Source organism: Dipodomys spectabilis, unplaced genomic scaffold (genome assembly GCF_019054845.1).
Source record: "Dipodomys spectabilis isolate Male_0828 unplaced genomic scaffold, ASM1905484v1 ptg000034l, whole genome shotgun sequence".
In the NCBI taxonomy this organism is placed as follows: domain Eukaryota; kingdom Metazoa; phylum Chordata; class Mammalia; order Rodentia; family Heteromyidae; genus Dipodomys; species Dipodomys spectabilis.
The window spans coordinates 4,661,503-4,685,373 of record NW_024870711.1 but is presented as its reverse complement, the minus strand read 5'-3'; the positions used below and the strand labels follow the sequence as shown (position 1 = coordinate 4,685,373).

Here is a 23,871-nt window from a genome sequence, read left to right as displayed (position 1 = left end):
AGGGGAGAGGATGGAAACGAAAAAGGTAGCTTCAACAACCTTGAAAAGATACTGATGACTGTTGTATGTTTAGGGTTCCATTACATCCTTCTATTTTTGTGTAACTGGAGTTTTCCATCATAAAAATTACCCCCCAAAAAACCGTAACAAAGTCCTGTGGAGAGTAGGTGAATTCTACTCCCCAAACTAACTTGCCCTTTCTTTCCTTGGTGAAGCACCAGGCTGCTTCACCAAGTGCCCTCACTGTCACCAGATCGGGCTCTAACTGCTTTTCTTAAGTTGTCATCCCCTCCTTCTCCTCCTCCTCCTGAAATGATACTCTACCCCAATCCCTCAGTGAGAAGTAGCCTGCACCGATGCTTATATTCTGCTTAACAAACCCCTTCCCCTTCTCATGCTGGCTCTATAATTACCAGGGACAGGAAAGGGAGCCTTTGGCTGAGTTCATTTGCACAGCCCACCCTTCTGGTTCACATTTGGACATCTGAAGGACTTCTAAACTCTCATCTTCTGCCTGCCAGCCACTCCATCCTGTGTCTCACTCTGTATTCTTTGCAGTTAGAAGCATATCTACTAATATTTCCCAAAACAATTTCACCTCTGCTTTCCTTGTGTCCATTCCCATTCCCCCCTCTCCTAGATTCCCCAACCCTGGAGGACACCTACCCCTCTCCCCATCTCAGCATCTTTCAGAGTGCTCTGCATCTCACAGAACACATTTTGTTCTTTAAACTTTGTGAGCAGAGGACTGACTGAAGGTCTCACACTTCATGCATTCCACCCAAGTGTTCTCCCACTGAGCTACATATCAGGCCCCTAAAAGTCCGGTTACATTTCTCTACTTGACACCCAGTAAATCTTTAACCACTCATGTTACTCAGTCTGCTTTCTCTACTTATCCTCCTATAGAAGGGTGGGGGGGGGGGAAGGGAGGCATCACTTGGCACAAATTCCCATGATGTTTGCATGTGGGTGAAGGCATGGGAGACACCTGTAGCCTTGTCCTACAGAATCACTCTGGGTAGGTTATATAAGCCCAGGTTCTATGTGCATGTGTGGTCCTGCTGGTCCTCACAGGATTCACTTATTCCACTAGTACATACTACATATTATTAGTGCATGTACTTCTAAATGTATTAAGTGATCCCAGACCTTTGAAGGATTTTCACATTGTGAACACATTACCATGTACTTTAAGTAAATGGACAATGCTCCCTCTTCTCACAGATTCTTAATTTACACCAAGCCCTGGCCCCAGTCTCAGTACCTACCCCTCCCCACCCCACCCCCAAACTTTACCTGTGTAGGATGGGCATTGTGCCGGGGGCCCACATCCTTCCGGAGCCGGTGCTGAAGGCCTCCATTCTCTGAAGGCAGACCGTAGCTGGTGCAGTGCTCAAAGGGCACATACTGGTACTGGGGAGCACTACCCCACCAGCTTTGTTCCCCCCCATGCCGCTGGGACAGGGATCGCTCCATGTGGCGCCCCCACAGCCCGGGCCAGGCCTTGGCCTGCCTGCCCCCGTTCTAGCCCCAGTGCAGCTCCTTAAGCCTCTGCTCTCGCCTGTCCCCAAGGCGTCTGGGGCAGCATGCCCACCTCCAGCTATTTATAGCTGCCTCTCCATCACATGACCCCCCCCACTGCCACATCTGATCTGCTTGGGGTCGAAGCAGGTGTGAGTGCAGTGGGGGGGTGGGGTGGGGGTTGGGAGAACCTGTGGGACAACCCCACAGGGAATTCCCTCTGTGAGCCAGCAGCATTGTCCCCTCCCTAGTCACTAGGAGGCTTCCAGCTCCAGGAAACTGGTCCCTCTATAAATATCTCCCAGATTAGGATGGGAAACTGCTTACTATGCTCTCCAGGCTGCATGTGGAGCCCCTCCAAGGCTGCGACCTCAGCCAGAGTATGTAGAAGGCAAAGGGTGCAGTGGTGCTAGATGAAGTCTTTCAAAGATCTGGGAAAACTGGACAAGTGTACTCACCTGGGAGATCAGCTGGCGTCGCTCAGCCATCTCTCCCTGTTGGCTTGTTCTCAGTTTGGTATCTTTGCAGGGTTGGTCCTCGTCTCGCCCCTGAACATCTGGTCATCTCCTCCCATCCATTACACCTCATTCTCTCCTCCAGCTCTGTCCCTGTGTCTACTGGAGGCTGCTAATAATAACCCTGGGGTCCCAACCTTATCACCTTCAGGGCGTAGAATGCTCGTGGGAAGCAAGGGTAATAATCTTGGGTTCCAGGATGGCTCCCATTTCCCAGAATCACGTGTGTCAGTGATACTACCAGTTCTGACCTACAGGAGGGACTGAAGGTCCATTTAAATTGTGGTGCCCAAGACATCTTTATTAGGATAGGTTAGATAACAGGGGAGAAGGGAAGTGAACCAGAGGCATAGGGAAGTTGGTGGTGGGAAGGGAAGGAATGTTTCTCACATTGAGTCTGATATCAAAATATGATGAAGGTATCTATTCTTCCCTTTTCTGGTCAATAAATTATTTTTTGTCCAAGGCCAAACTAGTCTATCAGGCATTGCATTTTTTAATTTTATTTTCCCCCATGAATTTTCCTAAGACATTCTTTCCCTTTAAAATCACTATAGAAGAAAAGCTAGACTGAGGAAAAGTGAGGTTTTAGGATCCATCACCGAGAGGATTCAGGAACTGCAGGGTAGGGACACTAAACATGTGCTTCAGTTTTGATGTAAGCTAAATAGAAGTGCCCATAGTAAATGGGGATAAACTCATTGATAGTACCTTTCCTAAGTGCTCAGTATCACCAGCATCCAGGGAAATGAAATCAAAACCACAGTGAGGCATCATTTCACACCTGTTAGAATGGCTACTCATTTTTGACCAAGACAAAACACTGGAGAGAATGTAGAAAACTACTGTGGGTGGGAACAGAAATTGGCACAGTCCTGATGGATGACAGGATTGACGATCCCAGCCAAATCAGAACTATAACTATCATATGATTCAACAGTACTATTTGTAGTCATATATCCAGAGAAAAGTAGATCCTAGTCGTTAAGAGGTAAATATACTTCTTTGTTCCTTCCAGCATTATCCAAAATATGAAACAATCTTAGCATCTATCAACAGATGAGTAGATAAAGAAAAGATTGTGTATAAGACAATAGACTACTAGTCAGCCACAAATACTATTCAGATAAAAATGAATCTGTCAGGTGTGTGACGTGGATGAACAAAGAAGACACAGGCTATGTAAAATCTGCCAGATACATTCAACTACTGCATAATCTCACTTCCATGTGGAATCTACAAAAGGGAAAATCATAGCAGCAGAGAAGGGTGGTTGCTATGGGCTGGGCCAGGAGAGTAGATACTGGATAGACACAGATACTGGACAAAGGGTTCAAGTTTCTGTCATTCAGGATGAGTTAAGTTCTGGAGAGCTAAAGTACAGAATGGTGACTAGTTCTTAAAACTGTATTTAATAGCTGAAATTTGCTGAGGGTAGCAAAATTCAGATATACAATATTTGATCTTAAGAGTTCTCACCACATATACACAAAAGTAACTATGAGGGCTGGGAAGGTGGCTCAGTGATAGAGTACTTGCCTTGCATGCATGAGGCCCTGGGTTCGATTCCTCAGCACCACATAAAACAGAAAAAGCTAGAAGTGGTGCTATGGCTCAAGTGGTAGAGTGCTAGCCTTGAGCTGAAAGAGCCGAGGTACAGTGCCCAGGCCCAGAGTTCAGGCTCCACAACCGGCAAAACAACAACAACAACAGCAATAAAAAAGTAACTATGAGGTGGTTAACTACCTTGATTGTAGTGATTTCACAATGTACGCATATGTCATTGCATCTTAAATAAACACAATTCCTATTTGTCAGTTACATACCAATAAAGTAAAACAAACAAAAAACCAACATCTTTTCTAGCATTAGTCCTATGTATCCACCCACAGATAACAAAAGTTGGATGGCTGAGGGATTAAAGGGTCTGTGTGATAACTTGCACTTGTGTGTGTGTGTGTGTGTGTGTGTGTGTGAGAGAGAGAGAGAGACTATTGAGACTTGAACACACAGTCTAAAGCTCTTGTTTGGCTTAGCTCAGGCTGTTCCTCTATCACTTGAGACATACCTGCACTTTGTCTTCCCAGGCTGGCTTCAAACCTTAATCCTCAGACCTCAGCCTCCTGAGTAGAGGAACCCTTTTTTAATAAAGATTACCAAAGTGAGACTATATTCTTGAAGGGCTTCAAAAACAGATTTTTCACCTGTTTGTGAAATCAGGCTCTCTCAAGGTAGTGTTTCTATAAGGTAGTTAATATATATATATATATATATATATATATATATAAAATTTTATTGTTGTTAAGGTGCTGTACACAGGGGGTTATCATTTCACAAATCAGGTAATGAATATTTGTTTTTGGAACAGTGGCACCCTTTCCTTTGCTTTTCCCTTCTATATGGAACTTTTAAAAACAAGCAATTATGGTTTCCTTACAGTTCCTATTAGCAGGTCACAAAAACAGCAGCTCAGTCATGGACTAATATTTGAAGGCAGACACTAGCAGGACTGTGAAGCTATTCACATTGGCCAGACCTAGTGGGAACATGTCTTTCCAAACCATCAGCTACAATTCTAGAACCCCTTCTTAAATTAGGAGGATTAAAGACAACCACAGGCTGCTAGTGCTGATATCTATTCTGCCAGAGAGTAAGTTAGCTCATGTTCAAAATTAGGAATAGTTTAAACCTCATGCATGCTCTCCTGCAAGAAACCTAGATATAAATCAGGCCCAGCCTTCATTCCAACAGCCCATTGGACCTAGTGCTTAGGTTCTGATTTGGAAAGCCAAAGATAGGCTTCTGTGTAGTTCCATGAAGCTTTTAAACTTGAAAGCAAATTTGTAAATAGGCATGACTGATATATATTTTCTTCTAAAGTTTTAAGTAGGTTCTCCTAGGGTCTATGATACTAAAAGGTTAAAATCTACAGGCTATGGAATTGTGATCTGAAGGAAAGTTGTACAAAGTAGGCAAGATACAAGGATCCAAGAAGGGGAAAATCTGTCTTGGGGATATTGGTAATTGTTAGGAGATAGTCTTTCAGTATCCCTGAACAATCTTTCTGCATAGATTTCTCTGTTACATTCTTGCGTTTCAACTCTAGCCTTTCCAACGTACAGAAGATTAAACACAACCATCATACTTTGTTTTCAGTCATGTATTTCCTTCTGTACATTCAGGCATGGAATCCATGCTCACTGCTGACATTTCAGCAAAGCAAGTACCGCTTCTCTGGACACCTTCTGTTTACAATAGGCCTCACTGGTGTTCACGTCTCTATTCCTTACCAGCCTTGCTCTCCTTCATTCCTTCCCATATATAACAGATTACACCTTTTCTGTAGCACATCTCTTCCACTCTCTCCAGGTTTTACAAACACAACACCCTTTCCCCTACATCATCACATTCAACTCTCATAGGTATTGTTCAAAGTAGAATTTGTGTTTGTGCGTGTGTGTGCTGGAGTTTGAATGCAAGGCCTGGGAGCTGTCTCTAGGCTTTTTTTTCCTCAAGGCTAGCATTCTACCACTTGGGACACAGCTCCTCCTCAGGCCTTTTTTGGTTGTTAATCAGAAAAAAAGCCTAGGCTGGCTTTGACCAGGATCCTCAAATCTGTTTCCTGAATACCTAGGATTTCAGGTATGAGCCACCAGCACTCAGCATTTCTTGATTTTTTTTTTTTTTTTTTTGATCAGTTGTGGGGCTTGAACTCTGGGCTTGGGCGCTGTCCCTCAGCTCTTCAGCTCAAGGCAAGTGCTCTACCCCTTGAGCTACAGCGCCACTTCGGTTTTCTGGTGGTTTATTGGAGATAGGAGTCTCACAGTCTTTCCTGCCCAGGCTGGCTTTGAACCATAATCCTCAGATCTCAGCCTCCTGAGTAGCTAGGATTACAGGCATGAGCCACCAGCACCCGGCTCATTTCTTGATTTTTAAGTAAGGGTAACTGAGGTTATTGGGTATCTCTGCCAAGGTCTCCAAAACATTATTAAAGGCAGAGCAAGCATTTAAAATGAGATCTATATATAAAAACTCCAGAGTTCATGCCCTTCTGACTACATTTCTTTCTCTTTTGGTAGTTCAGTGTCTCTGAGACTCTTAATCTTCTGAAATACATGGGAAAATGGTTCCCTCATGGGTCTATTTGGTAAGATGCAAGGCTCCACATTTAGTGCCTACCACAGACCAAACAAGTGCAGCTACTACTATTGTCTTCTTCCTCCTTAGCTACCTCTCCTTTTCTTCTTAAACCACATTTTGATGGGAATACTTGCTTGTTTCATGTCTTTCTGCTTTCCTTTCTCCATCTGAGAAAACAGGATAGAGAAGGGCAGCAGAGGGCAGCCCCCAGCTCAGGGAGGGGGATAATTTTAGAAGAGAATCCCCTGGCAGAGGTAAGTGGGGGAAGGGAACAGAGCTGTGAAATTCAACCTGACACCCTACTCAAGGGCGGGTGGGAAGGACGTGGACTCTAGCTCAGACATGGCTTTGTAATTCCCAGCTCCTCGACCTTGCATAAGCTTTCCTATCCCTAAAAATGGGTACTCGTTTTCACTATTCAGTAACTTCTTAACCTTTCCTGGATTTTTGTGTCTCACCCTTTGAGATGATGTTTTACTCTGCAGTATACAACCAACTGCTTTTCATACTTTTTGCTCCTAATGTTCTTTCATGTCAAACTATTACCTGGTAATGTGCTTCAAGGCTTCAATATCTTTTGCTCTTTTGTATACCTCAGCAACTTTCACAGCTGTTTCCGACCCAATGTTGCTACAGAATGTTCTACTACTTGCTAGACCATCTCTAGCCCAAGTGTCAGGCACTCACCTCTCTAGGAATGCACCAAGTACTCCTCAACAGTCCACTGATATACCTGTCTTTTGTACTGTCCTAGAATTTTCTAGTTATCTGTCCACTCTAGAGAAATCTTAAATCTTGGACCAAGTTGCTAAATAAAATCCTATTATCCTTTCAACATCAGCTTCCTATTCGAACCCTATTACTCCAGCCCCCATCCTGTAATCAGATAAGAACTATCACTGTTTGCTTAACTCTTCCATCTTACATGACCATGAGAAATTCCTGGGCTATGCCAACTAATATGTACAAAAAGAGTAATTAAAAAAAATAAGGTTTTCAGCTCTAGGTGTGTTTTGTGAGGTGAGGAGAAATGGCCCAGTATTAGGGGTGGGGGAGAGACAGCTAAAGAAACTGAAAGATATAGGCTCCAGAAGATGAGTATCTATAGAAATTGACATTACACACGTTACAAACATCAATATTTATTTGGCACCTGATGGCAATACAAAATCTTGGCAGTGGGAAGTGGAAAAGTTCTACCACTCAAATATGTCCATCCTGTACTGACTGACTGACCCAAAGGCAGGATGTGGGAGCAAGTCTCCAAACCACTCGGCGTGGAACAAACATTAATTGAGCACCTTGACTATTACTTTGGGCCTAGCATTTTGCTAGGCACCATGGGAGATGTGAAGGAAGTCGTCTCACAGATCATTTGTCTTCAAGGATCTAAAAATACCAGTAGATAAAAATAACCCAGAAAAACAGACTGAAAATACTAAACTGTGCATAATGTCAAATGAGAAATTCTGCCAAAAAGTAGGATTCTAGGAGGGGTTGGATACTTGCCTCCTTCTGTCATTCAACAAACATTTATTGAAGACCTAATAAGTGCTAGGCTCTGGGTATATACTGATGAGTAAGAAATGCAGGGTTTGTACTCTCTTTGAGTTTACAGCCAAGAAGGAGAGGTAAAAATGAGTAAGTAAAACAAGAAAACATATCATTACAGATTGCAGTTAAGTACAATGAAGGATTAATAAGATGCAGTAATTATGAAATACAGAAGACTGTTTGCAGACAGAATGGTGGGAAGGCCCCATCATACTTGAAGAATAAGATGCCTCTCTTATTCAAGAGCATGGGATGGAAGCTAGGTACTGGTGACACACTACTGTAACACTAGCTACTCAAGAGGCTGAGATGCAAAGGATCACAGTTCAAAGCTAGCAGAAAGGCCCCCAACACTCTTATCTAGCCAGCATGAAGTAGTACAGTACCAGCTGCAAGCAAGCAAGCCAAGCAAGTGTGAGACCCTGAATTCAAGCCCCAGTACCAGCAAAAGGAAAAGCAAAAGTGGTGGGATGGAGAACACAGAACATCTGAGCAATCAAGGAGCTCACTGGGGCTGGAGCACAGTGAGAAATCACCATTAAACGAGGTTCAAGGGGAAGTTAAGAACCAGATGAAATAAAGTACGGCAGGGGGCATGGGTAGGTCTTATGAGATGTACAGGAGGTCAAAGGGTTCCAAGCAGTAAAGGATCTAACTTATACTTAAAAAACAAAAAACTACTCTGTTGTGTGGAGAATAGACTACAGGAAGACAAGAATGGAAATAAATACAAAAGAAGGTCTTAAGAACAGGAAGTTTTCAAGGGCAGAGAGAAGGAAGTTTTTCGGTTGGAAGAGTAACATCTGTATGGTAATATATGCATTAAACAGAAATAGAGCTGAGGCCATACAAAATCAAAGGAGAGTCTGACAGAGAAGCAGAGGGCAAGAACAAGATACTGTTACACCCGTGAGCAGCGAAAAGATCAAGTGCAGGAGTATGTCAGACAGAGTTGGTGGCAGCAGTGAATAGGATGAGATGAAACAGGGAGCTAACAACTAGAAAGCTTCTACAGAAAAATTCAGATATGAGGCACAGCTGATTGCATGGAAGTGACACCTCACAGGAAGGAAAAAGCAGACACTTCACAGGTGACAGTGAGAGGAGGTACACCACTCTTCCTGGACTCCTGCTGACACTCCTGAAAGCATAACAGCTCAGGGAAAGATCAACTAAGAAAGATCATTCTATTTCCAAATGCAAGGCATGCAGACCAGAGGCTCTGTTGAAAGTCTGGGTGCTTGGAACTCAAAGGAGCACAGGTGGGGGGGGGGGGTGTTTGAGATGCTTGTCTTTATCCTGGGCCTGCAGTCCTGATGGGGAGGCACAGGGACCACCATCCCGCACCCCTAGAAGCAGGGCGAGGCTGTCACAATTGCCTCTTCAAGCCAAATGAAAATGTCTAAACAAGGACACCTTCCACTCTCACCATGGTACAAAAGGAGCTGGACCATGAAAACAGTAGATGATTGCTGAGGTGTCTGAACTGAAAGCAGTAACAAAGTGCTCTACCTAAAAGCCATGAGGACAGAATACCACAAACACCAGTGATCCACATGCCCTCTTCCATGACCACATTGTGTTCATATCACCTGCCAGGCCACAGACAAAACATTCCCAGCAACAAGTACGGCCAGAGTTGTTGGCTCTACAAGGAGTCAGTGCCACCCAGGAGAGGCTGGTCTCGAGTCCAGATACCAAGGAGGAGATGATGGGCACAGGAAACAAGCCACATCCCTGAGGGGGCAGAACGGAAACCATTCGTCCTGAAGAAAAGGCTCTCTTGTGCCTTTGGTGGTCCAATGGCTCCCAACAGCATGAACAGGAAGGTGGCATCACGTGGGAGGGTGTCCTGGGAACAGGTAGAGGTGACGGCACAGAGTGCTACAATACTCAGACATCTCCTTGCATCGGTGGAACTCTGTGCCAGGGGCGTAGCCTTCACGCTCCTTTATAAGTGCATTCACCTGGGAAGGCAGAACCAACGATCCAAAGTCTGAGACTGCTTTGTGCTTCCATGACACAACCCCACGGGGATGGTAAAAGGACCAGGAAATCAGTGCAAGGGAAGGGGGATGGGGAAGTTGCAAAGGCTCATGGAGGCAGCCAGGGCTGACCTACCTTAACCAGCATGTCAGCCACATGCATGTCACAAGCCCGCTCAGAGAACACCTGAGTGAGCGCCTCAATGTACCAAGAACCCCGTTTGGTGTTGCGCATGGCAGCAGTCCCTGCAACCAGATACGTGAGAGTCACAGCTGGACTTGTACTACACTTTGTGCCCTTCCCAATCAGCCTACCATGAAAAACTCTAGTCTAGAAGAGTAGGATTTCCGGACTCACGCTACCTTTGAGGCAGGCATAGCCACATATCATGTCTGAGCGTGTGGGCAGTCTCATCTTCAGCAACTCCTCTTTGCCTGCATCGCTCTCCTCACACCCAGGGGATCCTGCATGGTTCTTCCCATCTTGCTGGTCAACCCCTCGGTCAGTCTCATCTGCAGAAAGGCAGACAAAATGAACAAAGGTGTTATTTCCCCCCATGGATCATGGGCCTGTCACAGGCAAGCCCAAGTTCCTTTATAACCGTGACAGGGAAGAACCCGTTCCAGCTGTTGACTCCAACCTATTGCTGATGGATTAAAACAAACCAACGAACAAAAATCCATGTATATTACTTTCCCAGCATGCATGTATCCATTCCTCAGAGGGCGCCTTTTGCAGACTAGGCACTGCACTCAAGCACATGCACACATACAAGGCCAGACCGCTTGCCATTCCAAGTAAGGCAGAAGGTATCAAATTAAGAAATCCTTGTAAGTGGAATTAAAATTATCTAAGAATAAAATTTACTTGTTCAGTTAGAAATTTATCTTAAGGTCACAGGGCTTCTTACTGCATTGTTTATAATAAAACATTGATATTTAGTTTTATCACATAAGCAAAAACAAAACCAACAAAACAAAAATCTGTTCACTAAAAATCACAATCTCAAAATATCCTGTCAGCAAAAACAAATGGCGACCCCAAAACTGTAAAATTAAGCACAATCAGTGATTTCCAAGGTGTTTCTGATATTGTTATAGCATTTACTATTTGTTCATCAGTTTCATAAGTTAAATAATCACAAACATTCAAGATTTAGAAGAAAAATTCAAAAAAGGAAGAACTTAAAATTGGGATAATTTGATTTTCTCCTCCAAGTTTAAAAAGAACTCCAAGTTGCTGTTTTATCTTGGGGTTAGGCAGAGGTCCTGTCTGTCTGTAGAAAAGGGAGACAGGAAAGACACACAGATCAATACACTAAGGGTAAGACTTTTTCAGTATTTCCTGCTTGATGTGCTATTTTCAGGGTCTAGCAAAGAAGAGATATTTGAAGAACTGTGGTAAAATGGACAAAGATTCACTGGTTCAATAAAAATTCACTGAGCAACTTCCACGTACCAGGCAGCATTCTCTAGTAAGACCTAGAGACAACAATGAGGGAAAACAAAATCACTCCCCTTATTAAGTTTACATTCTAACAAGAGTCAACTAGGCAAAGCTTTTATGGACATTAACTATTTTACCAAATATGGAAGGAAGATTAGTATGTTCAAATTTTCATAGGAACAACTAACTTCTGGCCATCCCTTACCATTACCATCTCTTCTCTCTCTAAGTACGTATCCTCTCCTCCCATCTGCCTCTATCTCTTGGGGTGGGAGGAGGTGCTTGAAACAGTACCCTGTAATCTTGCTTGGCTTTCTTGCTCATTGGTAGAATGAATGGATTTATGTTTGTTTTGGTGCCAATCCTGGGGCTTGAACTCAGGGCCTGGACACTGTCCCTGAGCTACTTTTGCTCAAGGCTAGCATTCTACCACTTGAGCCATAGCTCCACTTCTGGATTTTATTTATTTTTAGTAGTTTAGTGGAGATGAGTCTCATAGACTTTCCTGCCTGGGCTGGCTCTGAACCAGGATCTTTAGATCTCGGCCTCCTGAACAGCTAGGATTACAGACATGAGCCACCATGCCTGGATATAATTTTTAGAGGAGTTGGAGAGGCAATGCAAAATATTTAATTATTCCAAAAAAGAACCCATTTCTCCCTGTTTAGATCCAATACTGCATCCACATCTGAGTTCAGAAGAAAATGTCCAGTAATGTTTTGTTTTGCTGGCAATGATTCCTAAAGTAGGCCAAGCTAAGTGAGCGTGTCCTCCAAGGGACAGGAGCCTGTCTCTTGCCTTGAAGGTGCATATTATTCAGTAAGTGCTACTGGGTCTTTCTTTACGATATCCCTTTTTCTGCTTTTTATTATTATTGTTATAATTTTCTAGACAGATAAAATTGTCATCCATTCATTCAGTATTTATAAGTGCCATCATGTGTCGGGTAGTGCTCAGGGCCTGGAAAGACAATAACCAATGAAAAATTAACTTCCTTCCTAACCTCACATGCTCTTTTGTGAGTGCAACTCTGGCCTGTGGTGACTTCTGGAAAAATTTATCACCTTATTTCCTACTTAAGCACCCAACAGTTCCGTACTATTATCTCTCAAGTCCAAAATCTCAGCTGTGTCTAAAAATTTGTAATTAGCTGCTCAACTTCCTGTGATAAACTACATTTCACTGTATACTTACACAGATGCTCAGCTTTTTAATTAGATCTGAGCATCAGGGGATATTACGTAATAGAGGGGATGCATCCTTTTATCTCTCGCCCGCTCTTCTTCTCGGTCTCCACCACCCTGACCTCTGTGAGTCATACATACTGCAACTAAGTCTTATCCTAGCCACAACTAACCTTTCTTAAAATGACCTATTATGATGGCATACTCCTTCACATGTCCACATGTAATTTCATCCTTGCTTGAAAACTAGTCTTAACTGACCTCATGTGTACTTGCTTTTGTTTTCATATTCTCTCTTGCTTTTGTAGGAGTAGCAGAAGTGTAGTGCAGTCTTAGTTACACTGCAGGACTTTAGTAGAAAAAAAACTTTACAGTGATATTAGATTAGGAAAACAATATTAAATACCATACAAGAGAGGAAACAAGACACCTGCCTGTTTGAATAAAGTACAGTTACCCACACCATAAGCCCTTTGAGGGCACTAATCACACTGAGCAGTCCCAGGTACCTTTCTCTGTGGATTTACCATCAGTCAGGTACCAGGCTAAGTAAGCTCTTAATCACCACAACTTTAAGATGAAAGTATAATGATATGAAATGTTCACATTTTATATGAAAGGAACTGAGGTGGAGGGATGAGAAGTAGCTTCTCCAATCCATATAATTACTAAGTAGCAGAGTGAGAATTTGACTCCAAATTTAGAACTCTTAATTACTACTGTTTTCCTCCAGGATGAGAAGGAGGCCTGTGTGTCTTCTAAGACTTGTCACAGAGGCTTGGCTCTTAAAGGAGTAGAACAGACTACATGCAAGAAAGAAGAGGGACAGAAGCAGCTCAGGAAAGAGTCCAGGGCTGACATAGATTCTGTACAGCTATCCTGCATGGCCCATGAATGATGAAGGAAGAAGGCAAGAATGGAAGCATGGGTGGTCACACAAGTACAAGGAGGAAGTAGAAAGGGACAGAGAGGGGAAAAAGGAAAGAAAGTAAGAAAGAGGAAAAAGACAAGCAGAAAATCCTTAATCAGGATGAGTTACAATAAAAAAGAGTATGTTACAGTTACAAAGCAGGGAAAAAGAGTCCATTTTCTCAGAAGAAAAGGTAGACATTGACAGGAGATCCTGAAAACAGGATATGGTGGTGCACAGAGATTGACCAGCCTGAGCCATGGGCTGCCCAAGTCCCCGCACACCCCATGCATTGGGAGACACTTACAGAGCAAGAGAGGCGGTGGCAGCAGTGAACAGAAGGAGGTGCCCAAGGGATCCAATAGCACCTGAGAGGAGCAAACAGGAAAGTGAGAGCTGGTGGGAGGCTGCCCAGGAGCCACCGCCCAGGTGCTGGCCTGCCAGGCACTCACCTCCACGGCAGGCCTGGATGAAGAACATTTTTGGCTTGTTCTGTAGGCCTGGACAGTTGGCATTGTCAAAGAGCCGAAAAACCTCCTGGAGCTGCCAGAGAGATAAGGGAGAAGGAGGTTAGGCAGCCAGCCGCTATCATTAGAAAAACATCAGTGGGAGATGAGGCAGCCCAGTGCCTACAGTCAGCCTGTGCAACATGAAACGCACCTGGAGCAATTTGCCGTCCACACCATAGATGCTGCCTTCAATACCATGCGAGAGGAGTGCCACGATGCAGGAGTCTGTGACCCGGTGTTCAGGTAACTGTGCGAAACTCTGGAGTTTCTCTTGCATTTCCTACAAGACAAACACCTTTCAGGATAGCTCATGATAGTCGGAGCCAAGACAAGCACCTATCTCCAGTTTTCTGTTTAAAATTCCAAGCTACAAAATGAATACCAGTAAGCCAAAACAGTAAATGCAGTCCCATTCAATGTATATAATGTAAGAACTGAACTACGTAACTTGACAGTAGGGACAGGATGAGGAAAGATGGGAGAGAACGATGGTAGGTAGGGGTGACTTTGATTAAGGTATCTTGTACTCATAATTTGACTCATGGAACTGAAACTTGTGTAAGTATTTAATGAAAAAAACACTTTTAAAAGCTTAAGTTATTAGAAGATAAAATGTATTTTGTATATTCCTGTGGCCAGTGATATGAAGTCAGAGACCTACTAAGAAGCTTAAAGAACCTTATGCACTCATCAAAAAAATGCACGCGACTTCTGCCACAAAATTATGAACACAAGTTTGCAGACTCACTGAGACAGTAACTGTTAAATTAAAGCGAGTTACTAGCAAAGAAGCTATGTGAGCTAATCAATTTAGATTCATTTCCTGATCAAACAGAGCAAATGGCCTCATATAGAAATGATACAGTAATGACCATATCTATTCAGCTACAGGAGAATAAACTACTCTGTAGCAGAGGGTATCAGTGTCATAGTAATGAGCAGCAACATTGTCTGGTGTTTTCTTTCAGGGATCATAGATATCCATCAGACAACGACCATTTCTGTATAAAATGCTTTGTGTGAGTAAACATGAATGATTTCACCCATGGATCAGACCCATCTGGGTTTAATCTCTGGGCTGATAAGGTAGAACAGATATAGTCCTTCAAAACTCCAAGTTTCACTTTGTCAGAAAATTATTATAAGTCAATTTGTTCTTAGTTTGTGAGAAGAGTAAATGAGACAATATCGAAGTGGTATCACTTTTTACTGCACAAATGTATCATTATTATGAGCATGTCTAATAGAGGAACAATGCCTTTTTAAAAAAAAGGAACCTATTGCTGCTCAACCTTGGCATCTAACTTAAGAATTTTATTTGGCTTCTAAGTCGCCTTATACTTGCACCAGTAATTTAAGCATTCAGTTCTATCAGAAAGTTATGATACCTAACAGTATAACAACTTTTAAACCTATGCCTCCTCAGCATTACAAGATATCCAAGTCTCTCACCTGAGATTAAACACAGAGGAACCAGTTCATTTTGTTTTGACCTTGAAGGACACATAAGAAGGATAAACATCCACAGTTCTAGCACATGTGTGCTTCACATTGTGAAGCACACTTGTGTGATACATTCAGAGCAGAAAGCAACCACTGCAGCACTACCTAGGAACTGAGGACAAATGCAAAATACTGGAGATGGCAAACTGTTTTAACAAGTCCTCCAGCTGACTCTGGTATCTTACAGTATAAAACCCACTAACCTACATATTTGGTATATGATTTGGTATATTTATAAATTGGCTCAAGTGGTAGAGCGCTAGCCTTGAGCTGAAGAGCTGAGGGACAGCGCCTGGGCCTAGAGTTCAGGCCCCATGACAGACAAAAATAAATACTTATAAAATATTTGGAAGATTGCAATGGAAATGGAGCAATTGATATTGGAAATATATGTATACTTTCTGGGCTAACAGAAGCCAATCATAATCATTTATTTATAAAAATATATATATATTTCATGGGACTATATGGTTGTGGATGTTCTTATGGAGTTGGCCATGAGAATAGATGATAAAGAAATTAATTTTGCCTAAATTAATTTTGCAATAGAAATTACAAATTTGGTCACCTGTATTTTTGAACTCTGAGATTATTAGGTCAGGAGATAGAAAACAACAAAGTGCAGGACAAGAATGCATACACATTGTAATTGAGCTTAGTAAGAATAAACTATTCAACAAATGCAGATCATTATTATTTGAGGGATTTTCCCACACATAATATAGCTTTAAAAAATGGTATAGTTCAAGTAGTATAGTGCCTGCTTTAGCACATACAAGGCCCAAGGTTCAATCCCATGAAAAATTGGGAAGGGGACGAGAGTGGGGCGGGGGTGAGGGGAGGGGGAAGAGGGGGATAAAGGGAGGAGGACCCACAAATTTATTTCTGATAAAATTAAATAGCACAGTTCTTATATTATTCTCATGTGTGCTGTGAGACACATGAGAATAACCTGTGAACCTCAGAAATTAGTGGCAAAATTGTATGAGTGGCTGCACTTCCTGGAGATGACTCATAGCTTATCTTTACATTGTCACTGCAGTTGATGACACAAATACAAGTGAAATAACTAACATCTGATAAAAAGAAATGTGCTGCTTTAGAAATGGAGATTTATGTTCTAATGCAGTGTATAACCTCCTGAGGTAGACACACCAGAATTTAATGTCCAAGAGAAACACTGAAAAAAAACCTGTTTTGTTGGCCAGCAACAAACCAGTGTTCCCTTTTTAGCACCATCAAGGGTTAAGGACTATTTTCTATTTTTATATAAGACATTAAAATTTGTGGTTCTGTTTTTTGGTTTTGCTCACCAAATTATTATTGAATAGCTTCTAGAGAGGGTCACCAGAGAAGAGCAGTATACAGGTGCCCAATGTGTCACATTGTGGCATCTACTGCAATTATCTGGCTTGTGACATTTCACCTATGCTCTATTCCCCTAGGCTTGCATGCCTTCACCAAATCCTCTGCTTTAGAGCCTCTGTAATTTCCTCCTACTCCACTCCTTCTCATCACATCTACCCAGGGAGTTCTAGCTCCTGCAGAAGACTTTGATTTTGTTTGGTCCTTAGGAATATAGGACAAAGTTCCTCTTCTGTTGATGTAAAAGCTTATTCCTTCATCTATCTGAAGTCCCTTGAACTCAATGTCTACATATAAAAAAAAATTGGCAGCTAATCTGGTTATCTGTTGTAAAGTACTTAAAATTTAACTTTACTGTAGTTCCAGTTGCAGAATGACATACCAGAGTATGAGATTCAATAGGCCCTTGAATCTGCCTCAGACTTACTATAGGAAATAGCACTTATGAAGTTGCTTTACAGACTCACCAAATCAACTGAATGTTTAAACAAAGTCAGAAGTATATAGCTGATTTGGTGACTCAGTATTGTACCTTTAAGTCTCAACTATATAAGATCTCTTCTTGACTAAGTAACAGTTTAGAAAACCATGCCCTAATACATTGCCAGTGAAATGAATGGCTAGACCAAAACTTCAGGAAAAAAATATATAGCCACATTTTGTTGGGCTAACAGTTTCGTAGCAGTGGAAGTGGGCAGGCTACCCTTGCTTCCCTTTTGCCAAGCAGACCTCTCTGGGCAGCATGTAACCTACTTCAATTCTTCAGCAATGGCTGGAAATGGAACAAGCGTGGATTTACTACCTTGAATGGGCTATTACCAACAAACAGGAAAAAAAAATCCTAGGATATAAAGGACAGCACTAGGCATCCACTGATGCTATACCATTTGTACAGTAAATGTTCAACTATTTCCACAGAAGCAAGACAGCTGAGATATAAATGAAGACCACAAAACAAATGCTGAACACAAAACCAGGACCACAACCATTTCCAACCCCAACAGGTCAAAGTAAATCTCCTAGAATTTTAATTTCACCACTGATAACACTAAGGCAAGTTTAAATAGGCATATAATGGGCCCAAAATAGTACTAATAAATTTGCAAATAGGCTACAGTCAGCTTCAAAACAGAAATCCTAAAGATAAGAGTGGAAGTACAACAGAGCTGCAGTAAAAAAATAACCCATAAGGAAATACTCAGTAACTTATCATTTGAGAATCTAATGCAGAAATGATCTACTCTAAAATAGACTTGTAGCCATGAGAAAGGTACACAGTTTATTGTCATGAAATAGTACTTACAAGAATAATTTTAGCAAATTTTCTTTTCAAGAATTGTATCTGCTCAAGTCATCAGTTAAACATTAGTTGGTCATCTAAGTGACGATACTAGCTAGGAAGTAAATGTCCTGAGCAGTCCTGGTTTATAAATATCTTTTCTGAGTTGGTTAGGGTAAATCTCAGTGTCTCATCACTTCCTGAGTGACTGAGAATCAAGTTTCTGAACATGTAAAAGAACCTAACCCAGGACTATTATTACTCTATGAAAGCACAGCTAGTCTGAGATGTCAGTGTTGAAACAGCTGGTGGGCCCTATCATTTTTACTAGATTGCAAGGAGGGAAATAGAACAGAGAAGCAAGAGCGTATAATGAGCAACCAACTTGTAAGACACATCCAGGAATCATGGGAACAGAAGAATCTGGCCTCAAAGGAGAGCTCAGTCCTTTACTTATCAGCCTTTCCAACCCTTAAGTACCTGCGCAGTCTGGTCATGCAAAACATGGACGCTGAAGCCCAAATGCTTGAAGAGGTTGACTAAAGTACTGTGGTCCACATCTCCTCCAGAGCGAAATTCCAGATCTTTCTCTCCAGTGAAGTGTACATTGCTTAGCACCAGTGCCAGGCCACGGGGTCGGGACTGTAATCTGTAGGCCTAAGGGAAAGAAGGCAGGTTAGATCAAGAGCTTCTTGATGTCAGAAACTATGACCCCTGCTAGATTAGGCATTTCTTCTTCTTTATTTTTTCTTGCCAGTCCTAGGGCTTAAACTCAGGGCCTGGGCACTGTCTCTGAGCTTCTTTTGCTCAAGGCTAACACTCCACCACTTAGGCCACAGTACTGGCCTTTTTCTGTTTATGTGGTACTGAGGAATTCAACCCAGGGCTTCATGCATTCTGGGCAAGCACTAAGCCACATTAGGCCACATTAGGCATTTTTTTTTGTCAGTCATGGGGCTTGAACTCTGGGCCTGAGTGCTCTCCCTCAGCTCTTCAGCTCACGGTTAGCACTCTACCACTTGAGCCACAGCAACACTTCCAGGCATTTCTTTAAAAGCAAAAACAAACAATAATACCCCCCCTGAAAACAGAGAAATTCTCCCAGATAGCATTCTCTCAACAATGACATTCTAATAAAGGGGTCAAGAACCATACATACAAACTAGGATCAGATGCTCTGGAAAAATATCTCATTGCCCAACTCTCTTCCTTCTGTTGTTATACAAGACTTACCAGCTGGTGGTGTTTCTGATAAAATTCTGGAGTACAAGGCTTCACCTGAAGGCAGGGCGGACCATCTCCATTATCAAGGGAGTGTTCCACAGTATCTACAGTATAGATAGAGAAACAAATAACTAGTATACCTTTAGACATTAATCCTAGTACATCCCAATTGAATAGACAACTCTCTGAACTGATGTTTTGTAAGCCCTCCCCCCATCTGTAAGCTCCATGAGGGTACAGACTCTTGTTAGCTTTAGCTCACAATTAGGATCTCTTCACTTGGCTTCTCTGTATATAGTAGGTGACCAACTTCCTGAATGACTGAAAGTGCTATTTCAGAAAATCCAGGTAATACAGACAGGCTGGTGGCCTCAAATAGTCTTTTTTCATTGAACTTTAAAGAAAAGACTGTTCAATCATGTGTAGGAATTTCCTACCTCCATATATTGCTCAAAGGACCTTGAAGAATATTATCTGTGACAGAAGGAAAATGGGCCCAAATAATGTCCCCTAGCTCCTAACGAATTCACTGAGGGATCTGTTCCCAACATGAAATATCTCATCCTATGGGAAAAGCTAGGTAACAGTCAAAAACAGGTAAGTCAATCTGTGAGACCTCCTTTACCCCATCAATTCTCACCTGTAGACAGGCGGAGCTGCTTGTGAGGGGGATGGGACTCACACACTGGGAAAGGGAGACTCACATCATAGTCACAGCTCAACTGTAAGAAATTGGAACGCAGCATGAAGACCTTAGGGAGATGGTCTAGTACAAATAAAACAAAACCTAGTCTCCCCAACCCTATCCCCTCCAAAATAAAACCCTTTCTAGCCACAGTCTTCCCAAGATAGCACATATCTATGGCTCCGTACCGGTGGGAGTACATGCTGAAGATCAGAGAGGGTTGTGAGCAACAGATCTTCCAGGTGACCCTGCTTGGTCTCCCTCAGCGCCTTACAGAAGGCATCAAAAGCCTGGGGCCCCCTCTTGGGAAGTAAGTTAAGGAGTTCCACGTTTTGGCTGAAACTGCCCACTTTGGCCTAAGACACAGGAATAAAACAGAAGATCATATTTACTTATCTAGTTATAATCCTATACTTCCATACGTCCTTTCTAACTAGGGAACTACACCCATCTTAAGACTTTGTTCGGGGAAAGGATTTACAGGTGCTGTCCTCCCAGTTCATCTGGAACTACATACATTTTCTATCGAACTCCCTAGTGTTAGAAGGGCATTTCCATTTTCATAGTAAAACACTGTATCTGTTCCATATTCCATCATGTGCTCTTCCACCCCTAAGGCTCATTTCTCTTCTTTGCTCTTTTCTTTCACCTCGATACCTGGATGAGCTCTCGCATTTCCAAAGTGATGATGTCCTTCTCCAGGAGATGTTCCAACAGTTCACTCAGCAACAGTTGTTTGGCCAGCACCACTCGGTTCTTTTTCAGAGTTTCCTGATGATCAGGATGCATACCACACACTCCCATTATCCTACACACAGGACATAAATAGAAAGGCCATGCGGTACAAGGCTTGATATAGAAAGCCAAAGAGATATGAGAAAGAACAACACAAAGAATAGGAGTTATTCCGAAGACCAGGTATATTTATTGAGTCCAGTTAAAATTAAGATAGATGTAGTAAGAAGTAACACACTGACATAGGGAAATAATGTGTAATTCTTATCAAGTATGTTTAACTACGACCAGATGGGGTAGTGTGATTTAAAGAGGGAAATGTCTATTTTGCTTAGAATGATATACACAACCAGATATATATTAAAGAAAAAAGAATATTCCTTTGAGATACCAATTTCAATTAAAACTAATTTTAGAAAACATTTCTTATTATTTAAATAATCTAAAATTAATTTAAGCTTAACATAATCTTAGGTGAGGAATAAAATGATTTAATACAATAGCAAAAAGTAAAGCCAAATGGCCTGTTTTAACAGACATATACTCTTAATGCTTAAATCCCTCAGAGAAAAAACACTAGAAAGATATAGATAAGTAGAAAGCATGATTTAAAAAAAACACAGTAGGAACATATCAATGATGAATACAATCAGTGAAACTTGAAATCACAGACTTAGTGCAAGTAATGGTTAAATTATTTTGGTAATTTAGTTACCTAAGTACAAACAGCTTTATTTCAAAATTCCTTGGTTTACCTATATGGTTGCAAAGACCAACTTCTGTTTATGAACTAAGAAAACCCATATTCAATACACATCATCTATTCAATTAATATACACATAGATTTAGAGCTCTTCGGTTTCCTTAGTTTTCAAATACAAGACCACATTCAAGGCCTGGTGTCCATGTGACAAAGATATGGTAGGTTCCGTTTATAACTTTAAACCTGTCTTTAAATGCATCTTGAGTTCAAAGGTAATAAAATGTGGAAGAAAAACATGTATTTTCAAATCAATGAAATACTGATGCACCTGGCTTATACATTTACTCAGAAAAGCTGGACCTGGTAGAAACATAAAGAGATCCAGGAAGGCAGAAAAGTGGGATCCTAAAGCAGAGGTGTTCAAAATACTGTCATTCTCAAGCCTTCACTAAATCTGCTGCAACAAAATCTACACAAATCAGACCCCCCTTTAAGAACACCTTAAGGAACTGGAGCTGTGGCTCAAGTGGTAGAATGCTAGATTTGAATGAAAAAGCCAAAGGAGAGCCTGAGGTCCTGAGTTCAAGCCCCAGTTTCAGCAAAACAACAAGACACTAAAACAGTAACAGTAACCCATAGAAATTTTAGTACACCTATTATAGTACTGGTTGCTGGGTATTTCCTTAGGGCACATAAGAAATGGTGAATCCTTTCAGTTTACCGGTAACATCAACTCCTTAAAACTGTTTTCCCTTAGTTTTTGTGCACCACTCTCCTTAGGTACTCTCTATTTCATACACGCCATATCTTTTTTCAGAGGAACTTGGGTCTGTGTAATCCTGATTCTGTACCAGGGCTCCCCCTGCAAACAGCTTCTGCCCTCAGCAATCTCATCCAGACTCACTCACTCAGTGACTTTCAATTCCAAACTCTTTGAAGTTCTGGGCCTGAATTTTCCCCCAACAATTCACTAGTTTCTATGTGATGCACCATTTACACTGCCCTCTTACTCCTTCCTCTATTTCATACATATGGTGGGTTTTTTTTTTTTTAATCATCTTTAAGTAGGTGTACAAAGGGGTTTCAATTCAACCTGCCAGTGTGTGAGTTCAAGGCATCTCAGTCAATGTTGTCCCTGTTATCATTCTCTCCGGTTCCCATCAATTTTCCTAGTTCTACCCGAGGAGACTCTTGTCAACTTTCCAGTCACCTTGCATTTGGGACCCCATAGCATGGGGAAGGGAATTCTCAAAGTTTCTGATCCTGTGTCCTTCTGAAGGTCCCCGTTCCAGGACCCATTAATGTGTCCTCTCGGATGCTGTCATTCAGGAGATGGCAGGGGCCAAGTGATACAACCCGAGACCCAGAATCCTCCTAGTCCCCCTCTCTCTCCAGGGCTCAAATTTCCAGAGCGTGCAATGCTTTCATTCACATATATATATATATATATATATATATATATATATATATATATATGCACAGAGAGAGAGAGAGAAGAGAGTGTCATTGACGGGGACAGTCATCAAATCAAATGAACACCCAGACCAGGTCTGCAGAAGATCTAGTCGGTTTTCGAGGAGAGAAACTATAGCTCCTCAGGTTCAAGACTCGAGAAACAGATGGGGGATGTTTAAAAAAGAAAAGAGAGAAGGGGAGGGGGGAGGGGGAGGGGGGCCGGGACTCAGCTAGTGCGACCCTCGAGCAGAAGCTAAACAAAGGGAGGCCGCGGCGGGCTCTGCCCAGGGGCGGAGACCAGGAGGCCGGCCCGCCGCCGCGCGGGGCGAGCCTGGGCGCCCCCCGCGCGTCCGCTCCCGGCCCCCGCCCTCGGCAGGAAGCGGCTGCTGGCGGCGGCTCCGAGGGCCGGGGCCGGCTGGGCTGCGCGTCGGCGACCGCGGCCTGCTCGCGCGGGCCCCACTAAAGCCCCCTGGGTCTATTTCCCCTCTCACCTGCCCCTCCTGTCAGCCGCCATAAGCCCCTTCTGCTGCAGGACAGGTCGGGAACCCGCGCGCGGCGCCGCCATTCCCCGCTTTTCCCAGCTTGTGAGCGAACCGCCCCCAAACTAAACAAACCCGAGGCCGCGGCCTCCTCCGCGTCCCCACCCCGCCTCCCGACGTCCGCCGCGCATGCGTCCAACCATCCGGACGCCAGGCAGGCCTTCCCGCCCCTGCCGTGCGCAAGCGCAGAACGCTCTCTGGGAACCAGCGTTGTCCAATGCGGTCCGAAAAAGCGGTGGACAGAACGGAAGGGACGGGAAAAGAGAAGGCTTGGGAATCCGATTGGCTGGCGATTCCCGCGGAAATTGCACCTCCGCCCCTTCGGGCATCTCCCGCTCTTCCCGCCACGCCTATTGTGATAAGTTCTCAGGAGCCGAGGAGGCTGGTGTGTGTCGGGGTTTCGAGCACCGATCGGTGCTTTTCCAGACTTTCTCGGGGCTCTCTTGGTCGCATTCGGTCCTCCCTTGCCCATAGGCACAACTGGTCCTCGAAGTCCATCCCTTCCCAGCCGTTGGCCCGAGACTGGGGTTGAGAGCAGCGTGGGTGGCATGGTTTGCGTTTTCACCTTGTATTGAAAGGACAGTAGGCTGTGCAGTTCATGGGGGTTAGTTTGTG

The 23,871-nt window shown here is 43.0% G+C and overlaps 2 protein-coding genes across 4 annotated transcripts in view; both read right to left on the bottom strand.

Annotated features, from left to right (window-relative positions):
• The window catches only part of Clcn1 (chloride voltage-gated channel 1), a 29,869-nt gene extending 28,390 nt beyond the window's left edge, over positions 1-1,479 (bottom strand). Inside the window, exon 1 of the mRNA XM_042677216.1 lies at positions 1,300-1,479. Within this exon, the coding sequence (XP_042533150.1) occupies positions 1,300-1,479 (180 nt within the window). The remainder of the gene's footprint in view (positions 1-1,299) is intronic.
• A 5,825-nt stretch (positions 1,480-7,304) lies between these two features.
• On the bottom strand, positions 7,305-23,379 carry Casp2 (caspase 2). 3 transcript variants are annotated; one of them, XM_042677186.1, is made up of 11 exons: positions 23,209-23,379; positions 20,482-20,632; positions 20,013-20,180; positions 19,780-19,861; positions 19,149-19,243; positions 18,396-18,572; positions 13,920-14,048; positions 13,712-13,802; positions 10,082-10,231; positions 9,855-9,964; positions 7,305-9,700 (listed from the first exon to the last, which is right to left on the bottom strand). In XM_042677186.1, exons 1-11 carry the CDS (start codon positions 23,280-23,282, stop codon positions 9,569-9,571), a joined length of 1,359 nt encoding a protein of 452 aa, XP_042533120.1. In that variant the 5' UTR covers positions 23,283-23,379; the 3' UTR covers positions 7,305-9,568. The 3 variants fall into 3 exon arrangements, with proteins under 3 accessions (XP_042533120.1, XP_042533121.1, XP_042533122.1); XM_042677187.1 differs by lacking the exon at positions 20,013-20,180; XM_042677188.1 differs by lacking the exons at positions 7,305-9,700; positions 9,855-9,964 and adding an exon at positions 13,567-13,627 and having other exon boundaries at positions 10,144-10,231.
• Positions 23,380-23,871: the final 492 nt, after the last annotated feature.